Source organism: Scyliorhinus torazame, chromosome 13 (assembly GCF_047496885.1).
Source record: "Scyliorhinus torazame isolate Kashiwa2021f chromosome 13, sScyTor2.1, whole genome shotgun sequence".
NCBI classification, from domain to species: Eukaryota; Metazoa; Chordata; class Chondrichthyes; order Carcharhiniformes; family Scyliorhinidae; genus Scyliorhinus; species Scyliorhinus torazame.
This window is the reverse complement of record NC_092719.1, coordinates 54,982,473-55,001,516: the sequence shown is the minus strand read 5'-3', so window position 1 is coordinate 55,001,516 and position 19,044 is coordinate 54,982,473. Positions and strand designations below refer to the sequence as shown.

The following is a 19,044-nucleotide window of genomic DNA, read 5'->3' as shown; positions in this document are numbered from 1 at the left end:
TACTTACCTATGGAACTAGCCCACCAGATCAGGGGAACAAATGGCCTTTTGTTCAGGTTCTGAGTCTGCTGGCTTCAAAGTTGGTATGGACTGGTAGCCATGAGCGCCTATCTCGTAGCGTGTGTTGACTGGAGACTTACTTGGTTGATGCAGCTACTAGGCAGGTCACGTTCGAGCTGCTGAGAGACCCTGCCAAGAAGGGCGAATTTAACTTGGGGACTCTATTTTATAGTCCCCAGGGGCTCCGCGCCCTTTTGGGCGGACCCCGTACCTGGTTCCAAGCGATTGGACTACGTTCTGATCACTTGGATCGATTTCTCCACTACTGGAGCTGTTCCCTGATCACTGGGCGGTCCCCAAGTGTCCGTTGGCCTTCCTTTGTCTTGGCTCCTAATGGTGCCGAGGAGTCTGGCTTGGCCTTGTTTTACTAAATGTTTCCAATTGTTCCCGGGGATCGCTCATTAATATGTAGATGGTTGTCAGTTTCAGTGCTGTCTGGGTTCCTGCAAGTTCTGATACACAGGAAACTTTGCACCTGCCTGTTTTTCCTGCGTTGACTGAATTTCCCTGCATTCTTTGCAGATCTCCATTTTAAAGTCGGGAAGTGGCCAACCCAGATGGCTACAAGGGCAGCTGGTGGTAACCAACAGGATGTTTGCTTTTCCATGTTTGATCTGATACCATGAGAATTCAAGGGGTCTGGAGTAAATGCTGAGCACTCGTAGAGCTACTCCCATCCAACTGTAAACCATTGAACCACAACCTCTCGTTGGTGGGGACAGGACAATTTTATTTTTCCAATTTATTTATTCACTGGGTTTGGACATTGTTGATACAGCAAGCTTTTATTGCCCTTGGGAAGCTGATGGTGAGTTGCCTTCCTGAATACAATTGAGTACCTTGTTAAGTCATTGCAGAGCACAGTAAAGAGCCAACCACATACAAAAGGAAGGTAGAGGAGCTGTATGGGATGGTGAAAAAGAATTATGGAATATTGACAATGCCACGTTACACATCAATGCTTCCAAAATGTCTTCCTTTTTCCTCAGTTGAAGATTGATTAACAGGGCCTCTGACGGTGCCTGTGCCATTTCTTCCAATTTTGTATACTCTACATTGGGCAGACCAAATTCAGATTGGTCGATTGCTTTGTTGAACACCTCCAGCTGATATCAAAATTTGAGTAATTTGTCACTTGAATCTTTGCCCAACTCTCATTCTGACTCCTGCCTGTTGCACTGTTCCAACGATTTTGAACACAAGAAGAAGCACCTCAACTTTTTATTAGATGTTTTACAACCTGCCGGCCTCATCAAGTTTAATAACTTTAACTCTTAACCACCATTGCCATTTTCTCAGACAGCAGATGCTGATAATGGAGGATGGCTGCATCAAAGCAACAGGGAGGGGAGGAGGATTATGATGGTACTTTGAGTGGGGATTCCCTATTGGTATACGTCGGGCAGTGTGGCCTACACCATTGTGGTCTACACAATCATGTATAATAAGACAAAATAAATCTGTGGGTCATCTTGCCTGACCTAAAAAATAATTTCAGCTACCCATCTTCAGTCTGACCATCAGAACCGTAGCAACTTCTATTTAAATGGCTGTGAGAGAGTGTTCCTGTTCCTCTTTTTTCTCACTCCTTTAACAGGCAGAGGAGAGATAATGCCAGACATCCAACACGAGTGTGAGATGTTTATCAATTACCCTCACAGGCCATCCCACTCTGACCCCTGTGTCCTTGGCATGGTGTTTCCAAGGAATATGCTAACAGTGGAATAGGGTATGAAGCTCCAACTGATGATGCAGACTGAGAATTGACAAATCTTAGCAGAAGTAATTCGAGCAGACTTGAACATAAGGCAAGAATAGGACAGAAATCTGATTGCAATGCATGCTCTCATTGTTCCAGTACCCAAATAAAAAAGGCATGCCCACGTAAATCTCAATATTGAATTATTACAGCATTCAGGATGTAAGAATGCTGAAAAGAAATGTTCAAACACTTCTTCCAAATTCACCGTTGATTGTATACTTTGTGCAAGTTATTTTTAATCATTTTGAGCATTTTAAAATATTACATATTTCAATTCAATGTTTCCTGAAATAGGAGATCAATTTAAGTTTAAGATTTGAATCAGAAAGAAATCTGGGTACATACCCATGCTATGGTTGCTAATGTACTGCCGAAAACTGACATTTCCAAGCTGCTTTGGTATGACTTGATTTACTTGGAGACATACTGCTGTATCCTCACCCTTCACATCAATTGCACAATTAATACGGAACACGTTGAAAATCATCACTGACACCTGTCAAAAGAAAAATGTTATAAAGCTTAGAATAATGCACAGAACCCCTCTCACTGGCATCCAAACACCAATTAAGTTTTTGACAGAATGTCCAATGATTTTGCAGCGATTGGATATGTAGCTGGATGGGTGTTAATAATGTTATTGCAGTTTAGGAAGTATTATGGAAGGAAATTGATGCACTTTGTGGGAGAATCATTTTGCTAAACTGTTCCCGTTTAAAAAGTGCACAATCCAATTGGTTTAAAATATCTTGATTTTCCCCAGCGCTGTACTTGTATGTGATTCTAGTTTGGTTTGCTTTATTGCAAAATATAATAAAAAGCATTTAATCAGAAGTCGTCAGTTGAAGTTAATCATAGAGAAGTTCAGCTACAATCATCAAGTTCGGATTGCAAATAAATATCTGAATATATTCAAATTGTTATTTGGAACTTGCTGATTTTATACTGCAACAACTGTGGTGTCTCCATGATATTTTAATTAAGCTACATGGCTTGAATTCCAGATCTTCAGAATTGAAAATAGCAATAAAATATAAAACAAAGACATGATCATCCAGAGCGTTCTTATAAATACACTAGGGGTCAGTTGAAGTGCTGCATATGTAGATGACCAGGATTAGACTGCCTGCAAAAATTCCTGGCTGGGAAATATGTGTTTGGGCAGGGGGTGGGGAGATTTTTACTGTTCATAGAGAAGAGAGAAGAGAGAGAGTGTGAGTACATGATAAACTTGCTTGAGCAGAGCGAGACATGACTACAGAAGAGGTATGTGTAAAGTGATTTTATGAAGAGGCTAGTTCAGGGTTACACTCAATTAATTTGGCATATGTTTGGGCACAGATGGATTGATGAGGCAAGCTGAAAAAGGCAAACATAGGAAAGGAAGAGGAGAGGCAAGTTATAAAATAGAAAGTCACAGTGAAATGGAGGCCATGGTTCAGAAAGTACAAGATGACATGACAGGCCAGTTAAAAATACTTCCAGCTGTGTTGCATCTCAGAGAAAAATAAACCACTTAAATACCCACAAGAATGATAGAAAGTTTATTTTGACTCGCTTGTATTTGTTCCTGACATCTTAACATTTAACTGCTAACAAAACTATCTACAATAAAAATGTGGCAAAATCAGAAGGTTGCCCATGTTTACCAAATCTCCAGGGGACTCTTCCACACTTTGAGATCCAGCGCTGTAGACATCTGGTGACACTCTCCCACAATCCTCAGTCCCAAATGCCCGATTAGCACTTTCTGCTGGACTCTGATCAATAGAAGCTTCTTTAAGACTAATGACTGAGGCATCATCAATGTAAGCATCTGAGAAGATGTAAACATAGTCTTTGTTTCAATTAAACTGAAATACCTTCAAACAAGTAGGCACATATTCACTGAAAGTTTTGATATGCAAAAAGAAAGTTTTAACTTGACAAGATTTACGGCTACTCTAAGTGTATGTAAACATTTATTTAAACATTCACTTTTTAACGTTAAGATCCATTTACAAAATTACATCAAATTACATCACAGCCATGATTTGTTTTTTTTAATAATGCCTGTTATGTATCGTTGTATAACTAAGCACATTGCATAAGTTAATTGACCTTAATTCTTCAAAATTGTGCTGTTGTCTAATGAAGGCAGCTAAAGTGAACAGTAAAAATCAAGCAGCATACAGAAACATGAGAACGAAGCCCCTGAACATTACAGTTTATTTAAACATCAGAATCAGGTTGATTTTTCTCATTGGCAGATATATGTTTGCAAATCTCCCCTGGCATTGCTCATAGTGAATCTGAGGTTTAAAAGTAACAGGGTATTATGCCAAGAGTTACCAGAAATTCAGACTACAGTTGAGAGGCCCAGGTATTATGGGGAAAGGGTGTGGCGCCTGAAAGTAGTAGAACAGGAGTTTGGGGTTCAGCAGATCAGGAATCATTGCGAGTTCTAGAAACACAGGCCCTGGGATTCAGTATCACTATATTGCAATAATTGAAGAAGAAAGTCATAGGATCTAGGTATAATGCTGGGACAGTAAACCCTGGAGTGCAGTCTCAGGGTTTGTTGCAATAAGGAGGGGATTCAGCTCGACTTGCGAACAGGTTTTGTAGTTTATGTAAGGATGGGGGTTTGGGGGCAGTGGCCTTGCCACGTGAGACGTTTCTGGGATGTGGTAGGACATTGTTGTTGGGAAAGAGGGCCTCAGAGGCCCAAGTAAAGGGGACTGAAACTAGCCTCTTTATCTGCTCCCCACAACCATCTTGGCCAATCTGCAATCCTTTTGCATTTCCAGTTACCAACCCTGTTCATCAGCCAATACCTACATGTTCCTTTATGTAAAATTGTTTTAAAGCATCAGAGAAAATGTTTTGTTTCTTAAAATCAATGGATGGAAAATCACATATTGGGAGTTTTCTGAAATTCTCTTGTCAGGAAGTGCAGTTGCAGGTAAATTGCACTTTTTTCAGTCAGCAGAGATCTCCATAAAGAAACAAGAGAAACCACAAAAATTAAGAGGAGGTTTCTAAGGAGGATGAAAACGAAGCAGAAGTAAAGTGATTTAGAGAGGAATCTCCTATTTAGGGCCTAAGTGACTGAATGCGTATTTGCCAATGGTGAGCTAAAAGGCAGGAAGATGCCCAACAGACCAAAGTCAGAGGGACAGATTGGGAGGAAATTACAGGGATTGGGTGGGACAAGGCCAAAACGAGATTTAAAATAAGAATGACAATTTTAAAATCTGAGATCATGAGAACTGGAAGCCAGTCTATGAGCACAGGGCGATAGATGAAGCAGGCATGATATGGGCAACAAAGTTCAAGTTTTCATCCCAGCCACAGTCCCAAATATCCCTTAGCAAAGTCACAGATTATAGCCTATGTAACTGACTAAACGATCCTTCCTCAACCTTCTGGCTTTGGCATTGCTGACTATCTCATTCTCCAACCATCTCCACCGTCATCCAGCTGGGTGGAACTGTACTCGCATTATTTACCTATCTAATCATAGCCAGATAATCAGCTTCTATCACCATCCCAACACGGTTACCATGCTGTCCCGCAAGGATTTATCCTTATCCTGTCCTATTTCTCATCCATCTTCTGCTACATCATCTAAAAATACAGTGTCAATCTTCACATGTATGCTGACGACACCCAGTTCTCCTTCACCAACAGCTGTCCGAACTTGTCCATGGTCACAGAGTGATAAAACTGCTTGCCCAACACCTAATAATAGATGGGGATAAAATTCTTCCAACTAAATATTAGAAATACAAGCCATTGCCTTTGGTCCCCTCTATAAACTCTGTTCACTAGTCACCACCTCCATCCTTCTCAAACCAGACTGTTTACAAACTTGTTGGCATGTTTAGCCCTGAGATAAGTTTCCAACCAAATATTGTTTCACCATTGAGATCAATGTTCCATCTGTGTTTTGTGTCAAGTTCATAGGCCATTGAAATTATTTTGTGCAGTAACCCAAGGGGCTAACTTATGCTAGCCCTTATGCTATAACTTATGCTAGCACGATATTTCCTCGGTTGATGCACAACCATGTCACTGAAATCAGTGCTTTCCAAACTTTTTCCTGATGTTATCCCATCTGAATTTTGCAAGTATGAATGTTGGGACACACACACACACACACACACACACAATGCACAAATGAAATGTAACAGCAGATGGGGGCGGCACGGTGGTGCAGTGGTTGCCGCTGCTGCCTCACAGCACCGGGGACCTGGGTTCGGTCCCAGCCCCGGGTCGCTATCCGTGTGGAGTTTGCGCATTCTTCCAGTGAGGAAATCGGGTATTATGAAGCCTGAGAGTTGGTTCCAGGACTTTCCCAAAAATCTCATCCTGCGCCATTGGGGGCCGTGAACCATGGCTGGACTGAACATACACGGAGACAATTTATTTTCACCTCCATATCACCCCTGCCTCAGCTTATCCGCTGATGAAACCCTCATCCAACCTTTTGTGGCTTCTCACCTGGAGTATTCCAATGCACTCCTAGTTGGCCTCTTGTTATCTACCTTCCGTAACCTTCAGACCATCCAAATCTCTGCTGTTGTGTTACGCCAAATCCCGATCACTGACATTCAGTGTGTTCACTGGCCCACACTGGCTCCCGGTTAAGCAATGCCTTGATTTTGTTCCGGTTGCGGCTATGCCTAGGTAGGTCGCACGTTCGGCAGCTCCCGCTGGGAACGGACTTTTGGGCTCTCTAGAGGGGCCCCCAACGGCAATTGTTCGACAGCTTCCAGTGTGGGAAGGTGACAGCAAGGTCCCCCCGACATTATATGGATTGGACCAGGAGTGGAGCGGTGAAAAAAGTGATCTTGGAGCAGCGTAAAGTGCGAGGGAGGAAAAACAAGATGGCGGCGGGTGGAGACCAAGCAGCATGGGCGCAGTGGTCGCAGGAGCTGCAGGGGTTTCTTAAACGCTGCTTTGAGGAGCTGAAAACCGAAATGCTGGCGCCAATGAAGGCGGCGATTGAGAAGCTAGTGGAGACCCAGAAGGCCCAAGGGGCGGCGATCCGGGAGGTGCGGCAAAAAGCCTCGGAGAATGAGGACGAGATCTTGGGCCTGGCGGTGAAGGTGGAGGCACACGAGGCGCTGTACAAGAGGTGGGCGGAGGGATTTGAGGACCTGGAGAATAGGTCGAGGAGGAAGAAGCTTTGGATTCTGGGTCTCCCTGAAGGAGTGGAGGGGCCCGATGCTGGGGCACATGTGAGCACGATGGTCAATTCGCTGATGGGCGCGGGAGCCTTCCCGAGGCCCCTGGAGTTAGATGGGGCTCACCGGGTCCTAGCGAGGAGACCCAAGGCCAACGAGCCGCCAAGGGCTGTAGTGGTGAGGTTTCACCGCTTTATGGAGAGAGTGTGTCCTGAGATGGGCCAAGAAAGAGCGGAGCAGCAGGTGGGAGAACACGGAGATTCAAATCTACCAGGATTGGAGTGCAGAGGTGGCTAAGAAGAGAGCTGGGTTCAATCGGGCCAAGGCGGTGCTCCATTGGAAGAGGGTGAAGTTCGGTATACTGCAGCCAGCGTGATTGTGGGTCACATTCCAGGATCGGCACCACTATTTCGAAACGCCTGATGAGGCATGGAGTTTTATACGGACTGAAAAGTTGGACTCAAATTGAGGGTTTGTTGTGGGGGGGATGTTCACTGTGTATATGGTGTTTATTACGTTTAGGGATGGTTCCTCTGGTTTGGGCGCTGGATGGGGATGGGTGAAGGGATTTGATGGGGAGACTGTGGGAGAGTGTGGGCGTCGGTGTTGGAGGGCAGACCCCCACGAAGGAAGAGGGCGAGTGGAAGCCCGGGGTTGGGGAATTGGAGTAAGGCCGCAAAAAGAGCTGCGCCAGAGGGGGCGGGGCCGGCTCAGGAAAGCGCGGGCTTTTTCCCGCGCTAGGGAAGGACGGGGATGGGCGGTGCTGGAGAGGAGTGCACACTGAATGCCGGGGGGGGGGGATTCTCACACTGGGGGAGGGGGGGTCGATGGAATTGCAGGAGGCGCCGGGGTCAGCAGGAGTCAGCTGACTTACGGGAGTGTTATGGGGTGAGCAAAAGGGCTAGATGTGGATCTGGCGGGGGAAGAGTGGGGGGGGGTATAGGGTTGCTGCTGCATTGACCAAAGGGGAGCTGGAAGTAGGAGAGGTGGTCGGGGCGGGGGTCCACCGTCTGGGGGACTGGAGGGTGCGGGAGGCGCGGGCACATGGCTGGCCTAGAAAAGGAGATGGCTAGTCGGCAGGGAGTGGGGGGGGGGGGCAGCCCCCAATCTGGCTGATAACTTGGAATGTGAGGGGCCTGAACAGGCCGGTCAAGAGGGCCCGGGTGTTCGCGCACTTAAAGGGACTGAAGGCAGACGTGGTTATGCTCCAGGAGACACATTTGAAGGTCGCAGATCAGATCAGGCTGAGAAAGGGATGGGTAGGACAGGTATTCCATTCAGGGCTGGATGCGATGAACAGAGGGGTTGCAATACTGGTGGGGAAGCACGTGTCGTTTGAGGCAATGAATATTGTAGTGGATAATGGAGGTTGATTATGTGATGGTGAGCGGTAGGTTGCAGGGGGCGCGGGTGGTACTGGTAAATGTATATGCCCCGAACTGGGATGATGCCGGATTTATGAAACGCATGTTGGGTCGGATTCCGGACCTGGAGATCGGAAGCTTGATGATGGGGGGGGATTTCAACACGGTGCTGGACCCAGCACTGGATCGCTCTAGGTCCAAGACGGGTAAGAGGCCGGCTGCGGCCAAGGTGCTTAGGGGGTTTATGGACCAGATGGGGGAGTGGATCCATGAAGGTTTGTCAGGCTTTTGGCCAGAGAATTTTCATCCTTTTCCCACGTACATAGAGCCCACTCCCGGATAGATTTTTTTATTTTGAGTAGGGCGCTAGTCCCGAAAGTGGAGGGAACGGAGTATTCGGCCATAGCCATCTCAGACCACGCCCCGCACTGGGTGGAGCTGGAGTGAGGAGAGGAGAGGGAGCAGCGCCCGCTGTGGCGTCTTGTTGTGGGATTATTGGCGGATGAGGTGGTGTGCGGGTGGGTGCGGGGGTGCATTGAAAGATATTTGGAGGCCAACGATAACGGGGTGGTGCAGGTAGGGGTGGTCTGGGAGGCCCTGAAGGCGGTGGTCAGGGGAGAGTTAATCTCCATCAGGGCCCACAGGGAGAAGAGAGAGGGCCGGGAGAGGGAGAGGTTGGTGGGGGAGATCTTAAGGGTGGACAGGAGATATGCAGAGGCCCCCAAGGAGGGACTACTCAGGGAGCGGCGGAACCTCCAGACGGAGTTTGACCTGTTGACCACAGGGAAAGCAGAGGCACAGTGGAGGAGAGCGCAGGGGGCGACGTATGAGTATGGGGAGAAGGCAAGCCGGATGCTGGCACACCAGCTTAAGAGGGAGGCAGTGAGGGAGATAGGTGGAGTTAAGGACAGCGGGGGGAACACAGTGCGGAGAGAATAAACAAGATATTTAGGGACTTCTATGGGGATCTGTACAGATCTCAGCCCCCAACGGGGGAAGAGGGAATGCAACGATTTTTGGATCAGCTGAGCTTCCCGAGGGTGGAGGAGCAGGAGGTGGCTGGTTTAGGGGCGCCAATTGGGCTGGAGGAGCTGGTTAAAGGATTGGGGAGCATGCAGGCGGGGAAGGCCCCGGGGCCAGATGGGTTCCCGGTCGAGTTTTACAGGAAATACTTGGACCTGCTAGGCCCCTTGCTAGTGAGGACTTTCAATCAGGCAAGGGAGGGGGGGGACCTTGCTCCCGACAATGTCCGGGGCGCTGATCTCTCTGATCCTGAAGCGGGACAAGGACCCACTGCAATGTGGGTCGCATAGACCGATCTCGCTCCTCAATGTGGATGCTAAGTTGCTGGCAAAAGTGCTGGCTACGAGAATTGAGGACTGTGTCCCGGGGGTGATTCATGAGGACCAGACGGGATTTGTAAAGGGCAGGCAGCTAAACACTAATGTGCGGAGGCTCCTCAATGTGATTATGATGCCCTCGGTGGACGGAGAAGCGGAGGTAGTGGCAGCTATGGACGCGGAGAAGGCCTTCGACCGGGTGGAGTGGGTGTATCTTTGGGAAGTGCTGCAGAGGTTTGGGTTCGGAGAGGAGTTCATCAGCTGGGTCAGGTTGCTATATAGAACCCCGGTGGCGAGTGTGGCTACGAATCGGCGGAGGTTGGAGTACTTTCGGCTGTACCGAGGGACGAGGCAGGGATGCCCCCTGTCCCCCTTGTTGTTTGCATTTGCAATTGAGCCTCTGGCCATGGCACTAAAGGAGTCCAGGAAATGGAGGGGACTGGTCCGAGGGGGAGAGGAACATCGGGTGTCGCTGTATGCGGACGACCTGTTGCTGTATGTGGCAGATCCAGTGGAGGGGATGGTGGAGGTCATGCGGATCCTACGGGAGTTTGGGGACTTCTCGGGGTATAAGCTCAATGTAGGGAAAAGTCAGCTCTTTGTGGTGCATCCAGGGGACCAGGGAAAGGGGATAGACGACCTACCGTTGAAGAGGGCGGAAAGGAGCTTTCGGTACATAGGGATCGAAGTGGCTGGGAGTTGGGGGGCCCTGCACAAGCTCAATTTGACACGGTTGGTGGAGCAGATGGAGGAGGATTTCAAAAGATGGGATGTGCTGCCACTCTCGCTAGCGGGCAGGGAACAGTCGGTTAAAATGACGGTCCTCCCGAGGTTTCTCTTTGTGTTCCAGTGCCTTCCCATTATGATTCCCAAGGCCTTTTTCAAATGGGTAGGTAGGAGCATCATAGGTTTCGTGTGGGCAAGTAAGACCCAGAGGGTAAAGAGGGTGTTTCTGGAGCATAGTAGGGACAGGGAGGGCTGGCGCTGCCAAATTTGTGCGGCTATTATTGGGCTGCCAACGTGGCGATGATCCGTAAGTGGGTAATGGAGGGACAGGGGGCGGCGTGGAAGGGGTTAGAGATGGCGTCCTGTGTGGGCACGAGCCTGAGGGCGCTGGCGACGGCACCGCTGCCGCTCTCGCCGACAAGGTACACCACGAGTCCGGTGGTGGCGGCGACGTTGAAGATCTGGGGGCGGTGAAGACGACACATGGGCGAGGTGGGAGCCTCGGTTTGGTCCCCGATTAGGGAGAACCATCGGTTCGGCCTGGGAAGGATGGATGGGGGGTTTCAGAGCTGGCATCGGGCAGGGATTAGAAGAATGGGGGACCTGTTTATAGATGGGACGTTTGCGAGCCTAGGGGCGCTGGAGGGGAAGTTTGGGTTACCCCCGGGAAATGCTTTCAGGTATATGCAAGTGTGAGGGCGTTTGTGAGACGGCAGGTGAGGGAATTCCCTCTGCTCCTGGCACAGGGGATTCAGGACAGGGTGATTTCGGGTGTATGGGTTGGGGAAGGCAGGGTCTCGGCGATCTACCAGGAGCTGAAAGACGAGGAGGCCTCGGTAGAGGAGTTAAAGGGCAAGTGGGAGGAGGAGCTTGGGGAGGAGATAGATGAGGGTCTGTGGACTGATGCCCTGAGTCGGGTTAATTCTTCCTCCTCTTGCGCCAGGCTCAGCCTAATACAATTCAAGGTTACTCACAGAGCGCATATGACAGGGGCGAGGTTGAGTAGGTTCTTTGGGGTGGAGGACAGATGTGGGAGGTGCTCAGGAAGCCCGGCGAATCACGTCCACATGTTCTGGTCGTGCCCGGCACTGGATGGGTTCTGGAGGGGTTTCGCGAGGACTATGTCCAAGGTGGTGAAAGTCCAGGTCAAGCCGAGTTGGGGGTTGGCACTATTTGGGGTAACGGACGAGCCGGGAGTGCAGGAGGCGAAAGAGGCCGGTATCCTGCCCTTTGCGTCCCTGGTAGCCCGGCGGAGGATCTTGCTATTATGGAAGGACGCGAAGCCCCCCAATGTGGAAGCCTGGATAAATGACATGGCAGGGTTCATTAAGCTGGAGAGGATAAAGTCTGCCTTACGAGGGTCTGTGCAGGGGTTCCTCAGGCAGTGGCAACCATTCCTAGACTATCTCGCGGAGCGTTAGGAGGAGGTCAGCAGCAGCAACCCAAGGGTGGGGGAGGGTCTCTCATTCGGGGGGGGGGGGGGCTTCCCTATGAGTACCTTTAAATGTCATATGGGGGGGGGGGGTTACTGTATATGGGGAAACCCAATGTATAAGTTTTGTATAATTTTTGACTGTTGGGTTTGTGTTTCTTTCTTTTTGTTATTGGGGGGGGGGGTTTTGCTAAAAATTCTGTTGGAAAATTTGAATAAACATTTTTTTAAAAAAGCAATGCCTTGATTTTAAAATTCTTGTCTTTGCTTTGAACTCCCTCTCTGGCCTCAGCTCTCCCTATCTTTAATCTAATTCAACCCCACAACCCTCCAAGATATCTGCGCAGCTCAAATTCTGATCTCTTGAGCATCACAGAGTTCAATTGTTCCACCAATGGTGACTGTGCCACGATCCAAGCTCTGGAATCCAAATCTCTCTGCTGCTCTACCTCGCTTTCTTCCTTTAAGATGCTCCTTAAAACTTACCCTTTCAACCAAGCTTTTGGTCATCTACCCTAATATCTTATGTGTAACCTTGTCAAATTTTGATTTAGATTGCTGCTGAGAAGTGCCTTGTGAAATTGTTAAAGGCACCATATTAATACAAGTGGCTGCTGTTGAATTTATATTCATGGAGCATATGGGAGGGTGTCCAGGACAACATTTGAACAGTTAAGTCTAGAAATGATGAAGACATGAATGAGTGTTTCACCAACAGATGGGCTGACACAGGGTGGAAAGAGGCAATGTTAAGATTAAGGAGTCTCTGGAATGGATGGGATACAGAGTTGGAGGTTGAATCAAGGTTGAAAAGGATGGAGAGTTTGCAAACCAGTATGGAGAGCAATAGCTTTGGTATTATCCATGCTAAGTTCGAAGATTTTATGGTGCATCCAAACCTACATGCACTCTGACAACTCAAAAGGCAGTAGAGGAATTGAAAGAGGTGGAAGAGAGTTCCAAATTTCTACTGCTGTGAAACATAATTCCTGTTATAGCTTCTGTCTGGCTTGGCTCTTATGTTCCCTTGTTGTCAATTCCCCCACCAAAGGAACAATTTCTCTGTACTTATACAAATTAAAACCTTTTCACATTTAAAAATCCTTGAACCAACCACCCAATCCCATGTACTTAAAGAAATAAAAGTAAAGGTCCTCATAACTTGACACGAAAAGCTCCTTGTCATTGTTATGAATCTGTACTACACCCCCTCAACAAGGTCAAGATATCTTTTTTGAGATGTAATATTAATAAAATGTATGCAGTGCCCAGATGGGTCTGACCAAGGCACAGCTTACTCCCCTCTGTATTCCAGCCACCAGATAAAGGCCAAAAGTTCCATGTGCTTTTCAAATGACTTTCTGCATCTGTTTACTGGCTTTTCATGGTGTGCACTTGAACTCCCAAATCTCTTTACTGCTCTACAGTCCTTAGTTTCTTACTGTTTGGAAAATAATCTGATTTGTGTCTGAAAGCTTGCCCACAGTGAACTCCACTTGCCATAACATTTTCCCACCAACTTAATCTGTCATATGCCCAAAATTCAGTAGCCCATATCTTAGCTCACACAAAATCCTATTCCTCTATCAGCCATGTGCTGGCTGCCTTACCATTAGCTCCCAATCAAAAAAAGTCTCAATTTAAAAATTATCATCCTCGTTTTCAAATCGCTTTTTGGCCTTACACCTCCCTATTGCAGTAATCTTTTCCATTGCCAGAACCCTCCGATATATGCCCTCCTCTAATTTTGGGCTTGAGCACCCACAATTTTAAATCACTCCATCATTGATGGTCATGCCTTCAGTCACCTGGGCCCCCCAAGCTCTGGTCTATCCTCCCAACACCTATCTGCTTATCTACATTGTTTCAGAGAATTATTATAACCTACCTCTTTGGCCAAACCTTTAGTCATCTGAGCAAATACCTTATGTGGCTCGGTTTAATATTTTTTTAATAAAGTCCCTGTGAAACATCATGGGACCTTTTTAGTTAAAGGCGTTATATAAATACAAATTGATATTGTCCCTTTGCAACTTCCTGATGCTGCACTACTTACTGTCCCTCCTAACTTAGCATCATCTGCAAACTTAGGAAAGAACTCTCCATTCCTTCATCCAAGTCGTTAATATATATATATATATATATATATATATATATATAGTGAAAAGCAGAGGTTCCATTAGATTCTTGGGCAAAATCATTTGTCTCATTTCACCATTCAGAGTACCTAACCTTTATCCCCACTCTCTGCCTCCAAAACAATTTGTAACCATGTCATAAGCCTCCTCCTAACTTAGTCCATTACTGTCCTATAATATAGGTTGACTGCATTCATGAATAATCTAAGAGTGAAGTTTTTTAAAAAAGGAACTTAAAATATACTTGTTCAACAAGATTGGGATAATGGTTACAATAGCTTGAAAAACCACATTAACGTCCCAATTGGGAACTAGTGACAGCCTAACTGGGCATAATTTGCCCAGCTTGCATAAAATAGAACACCAAGTGAGAAGTTGCTAACAAGCTAAATGCAAATAGGTCATCAAAGCCTAAAATAGCAATGTGACCTGAATTTGTCAGTGTTACAGCCTCCTGTTCCAACAATTGCTAGTGATATGCAGATTTGACAAGATAGTACTAAGCCAATTAGTAGAACACTGCTGTATAAACATTTCTCTTTTTGTGTTCACAGCACTATTAATGGATACTTTGGGAATGAAACGTTATTTCAACCACCTGAAAACTGCCTTTACCTTTGAACAAACAAATCATCAGCCAGAACATCAGGATTTGGATGCCACATGTACCCCCTTCTTCTATGCAAGTTGATCCCCCTTGCAATGCGATGGATCCAATGCAATGCTTCTTACCAAAATTTCAGAGAATCAGAGTATGGGGAGGGCAGTGTAGTATTTGCTCTATAAACTCATGCCTCGTCAGCGAAGTATGGGCTGGAGCAGGGAGAAATGTTTAAATACATGCAGGTTTGAAATTTTGCCAGAAAGGAGATATAGAGCTTCCCGGTGGAGCCGGCCTCCACATTGCTGGAGGAGGTGCTGACGACAGCGGGACTGGAGAAGGGGGGGTAGTGTCAGCGGTATACGGAGCTATTTTGGAAGAGGAGAAGGCACAACTGGAAGGGATCAAAGCAAAGTGGGAGGAAGAGTTGGGAGAGGATATGGAGGAGGGGTTCTGGTGTGAGGTGTCCGGAGAGTGAATGCCTCTACCTCGCGCGCGAGGTTGGGGCTGATACAGCTGAAGGTGGTATACAGAGCACACCTCACGAGGGCGAGGATGAGCCGATTCTTGAAGGAGTAGAAGATGTGTGTGAACGTTGCCGGGGAGGGGGGGGGCGCAAATCACGTTCATATGTTTTGGTCCTGTCCAAAGCTAGAGGATTACTGGAAGGAGGTTTTTAAGGGTAATTTCTAAAGTGGCGCACGTGAAACTGGACCCAGGCCCCCGGGAGGCCATATTCGGGGTGTCGGACCAGCCAGGGTTGGAAACGGGTGCGGAGGCAGATGTTGTAGCCTTCGCCTCGTTGATCGCCAGAAGTCGGATCCTGATAGGTTGGAGAGCAACCTCTCCACCCTGTGCCCTGGCGTGGCAATTCTTGACTTTTGAGAAGGTTAAGTTTGAATTGAGGGGGAAGGATGGAGGGGTTCTACAATTCATGGGCATTATTCATTATGCACTTTCAAGAACTAGATAACATGGAACATTAGTTGGGGCGTGTGGGTGGGAGGGTTGGGGGGTGGGGGACTGTGTGTGTTAATGACGACTATGGGTGATCCCGAATTTCTTTTTGTCATTTGTTTGTGTGAACATGCAAGCTAATGTTTGGGGTTTGGTGGGAGGATGGGATCGTTGTTATTGATATGGGGATTGACATATTTGTTACTGATTATTGTTTCTTGTTGGTGGGTGTAAATTTGGGAGAAAATGTGAAAAAGGAGAATAAAAAATATATTTTTTAAAACTCATGCCTCTTCATCTATCCATGGGATCATGCAGAGGAATTACATGCAGGAAAAGGAAACAACATCCAAAACGCACCCTCTGCCTTAGAGCAGAAACATGGAAGCTGATGGCTGTCCAGTTGAAGCAAATTGGTCTATCTGCCTTCAAGTCCAGTAAACGTCCTAACCTTCCACTTGAACTATGAAATAATCTGTCCTTTGTTTACCATAGCTACATGTTGCATTGCAAGTGAACTAATCCATATACTGATATGGGTGGAGATGTGCATGCGGAAATATCCTCTAACAATGACCAGGCACTGAATAAAACTGCTGGAGTCAGAGTGCTTGCTGCAACTTTGTCTCTTTAACCCAAGAAATTTCTGATGGTATTCCAATACTGCAATTTGGAAGTGTGCATCGCCTGAAAACATGATATTGATTAGCTGTAGTGGTGTGATCAACTTGAATATTTTCTTGTTTAGGTATCAGTTGGCAATTAAGGGCCATTTGATGAAGCCCCTGCCTTTTGCAAGTCTAAACATGCAAGGAAAAGATAGTGATACCACTGTGTCAAATAAACTCTCATCACTCGTGTACTATTGTTCTTTCTATTTTAGTTGAAAATGTTGTCTGTGATATAAAGATTAAATCATAGACCTCAAGAATCAGTCGTGTTATTTTCTTCTTCACTGAAATGATTTGGAAATTAGTTGTGATTTTGCAGCACAGGCTTGAAGTCTTAGACAATGGACATTAAAGATGATGATTAAAGTCAAAACAAGTCTGCAGCTCAGGGCCCACTGTAAATTGGAACAATGAGAGACTCACCCAGCTCATTTGCCATCAAGACAAAGTGGCCCTACTTTTCATAAACAGCAGATGGTTTCTTGAGATCAACAATCCAAGGGGTAAGTGCACTGTAAGATATTCTCAAAGGCAGCATGGTGGCATTGTGGTTAGCACTGTTGTCTCACAGCGCTGAGGATTCGGGTTGGATCCCGATCCCAGGTCACTGTCCGTGTGGAGTTTGCACATTCTCCCCGTGTCTGTGTGGGTATCACCTGCACAACCCAAAGATGTGCAGGGTAGTGGAGTGGCCACATTAAATTGCCCCTTAATTGGAAAAAATATGTTCTCATTTGCATATATACTTTGGTTTAGATTTGATTTAATATCACATGATTAAATTTTTCATTTTAAGCAGGTGGAGGCGGCCTCGTGTAAGGGCACAAGTTTGAGGGCATTGGTAACGGTTCTGCTGTTCTCGCCAGCCCGGTACTCCACAAGCCCAGTGGTAGTGGTGGCTCTGAGAGTTTGGGGGCAGTGGCGGAAGCATAGGGAGGGAGTGTCGGTGTGGGCTACAATTTGTGGCAACCACCAGTTTGTCCCGGGGAGGCTGGATGGGGGGTTTCAGAGGTGGCAGAGAGCAGGGATTGAGAGGCTGGGGGATCTAGTTATTGATGGGATCTTTCCATGTTTAGAGGATTTGGAGGTAGAGTTTGAATTGCTGGGAGGGAATAGGTTTTCGATATCTGCAGATGAGGGATTTTGTTCGACGGCAGGTTTCGACCTTTTGCTTCTACCGCCACGGGGGATACAGGACAAGGTAGTTTCTAGAACGGGGGTAGGAGAGGGGAAGGTTTCGGAAATCCATAAAGAACTTATGGAGTGGGAGGAAACCCAGATAGGTGAGCTTAAGTGTAAATGGGAAGATGAGCTCGGAGGGGAGGTAGAGGCGGGGCTGTGGGAGGATGCATTGAGCAGAGCCAACACATACTCATATTGTGCCAGGCTCAGCCTGGTACAATTCAAGGTGGTTCACCAGGCACACATGACAGTGGCCCGGATAAGCAAGTTCTTTGATGTGGAGGACAGGTGCGTGAGATGCATGGGAGGACTTGCAAACCATGTTTTGGGCATGCCCGAAGCTTAGGAGATACTGGCAGAGATTTGCGGATGTCATGTTCATGGTGCTAAAAACGAGGGTGTCCAGAGGGAGAGAGAAGCTGACGTTTTGGCCTTTGCCTCCTTGGTAACCCGGAGATGGATATTGCTAGCGTGGAGGGACTCAAAGCCCCCAAAATCAGGGGTTTGGATTAGCGACATGGCTGGGTTTCTTAGACTTGAGTTCACCCGGAGAGGATCAAAATTTGGGTTCGTTCGGAGGTGACAACTGTCAGCAGATTCAATAGAGGGGGGGAGGGGGATGGTCGGGAAGAGTTAGGTTATTTTTTTGGGAGATGGAGGGATGGGTTACGCACTGAACTTTGTTTACATTTGTATTGTTTATTGTTATAAAACCATAAATGCCTTAATAAAATGTTTTTTTTAAAAATGTTTTAATTTTACTTTTATGAACAGATAGCTTATGGATTTGTACAGCTAGAAATAGTGCAATGACTAGAGTTATTCATTTCCAGCATACTTTAGGCTTTAATGTGCCAGGCTCCAATTTAGCTGACAGTGTTATTTAGGTTCTGCTAAAGTGCAGGATGTGAATTGCACAACGTGAGATTTGCCTGTTGGCTTTTTTTCATCCCCATGTTGTGAAATGAGATGGCCAAGAAAGTCTTGAGATAAGGAGATGGAACAACAAGTTCAGGTTTATTAGTTACGTCCTAGATGGGTCATCTGGATGTTGGTAGGAACACTATTGTCGTTTCCAGGAGCTATGCTCATCATGCCATAACAAATCATCCAGTATGCATGACTGGTGACATGAAGAATGCGTTTTCCTTAACAATTAATAAAATCAGGGTCAAAAGAATTGAGTAAGGTTATGCCTCTACACTGGGATAAACAGAGTAATATTGTTTAATTCTCTTTGTATCCACTGCTGAGATGTAATGTATGTGTCAATAGCTGCCTAAATAATGAAGGGATTAAATTGTAAACCATATTTGTTTGGCATATTTGAACTGTGTTACAACAGGTTTAAGTGACAAGACAACTGGCAAATTACTGAATAGGCAGGAATTTAAAGGGTCAGTCCTTCCATTTTCTGTGATTACACAGAGAAAGGACAAAAAGGCACTCAAGTAGTTGGTTTGTTGCCCCATTCTGGTTCAAAGCCCGGACTAGCGAGAGGAAACTCACATACAAGCCCAGAGCAAGGCAGAATCAGATAGCTAGGCAAATTATGAAAGCTCATTAACAGATTTGGTATGGAATTGTTTTATGATTTGTCTTGTTCTTGAGGATTCTGTATCTGGGGGATTCAAGACAAC

General features: G+C 46.6%; 1 protein-coding gene across 5 annotated transcripts in view; it reads right to left on the bottom strand.

The window, feature by feature from the left end:
• Positions 1-19,044, bottom strand: part of bltp3b (bridge-like lipid transfer protein family member 3B) — a 217,589-nt gene that overhangs the window by 49,394 nt on the left and 149,151 nt on the right. For all 5 annotated transcript variants that reach the window (XR_011934062.1, XM_072471539.1, XM_072471540.1 and 2 more), the window contains 2 exons: positions 3,472-3,638; positions 2,168-2,318 (listed from right to left, as the gene is read on the bottom strand). Coding sequence is in view for 4 of the 5 variants with exons in the window: in XM_072471539.1 (XP_072327640.1) it covers positions 2,168-2,318; positions 3,472-3,638 (318 nt within the window). In the remaining variant the exon portion in view is untranslated. The remainder of the gene's footprint in view (positions 1-2,167; positions 2,319-3,471; positions 3,639-19,044) is intronic.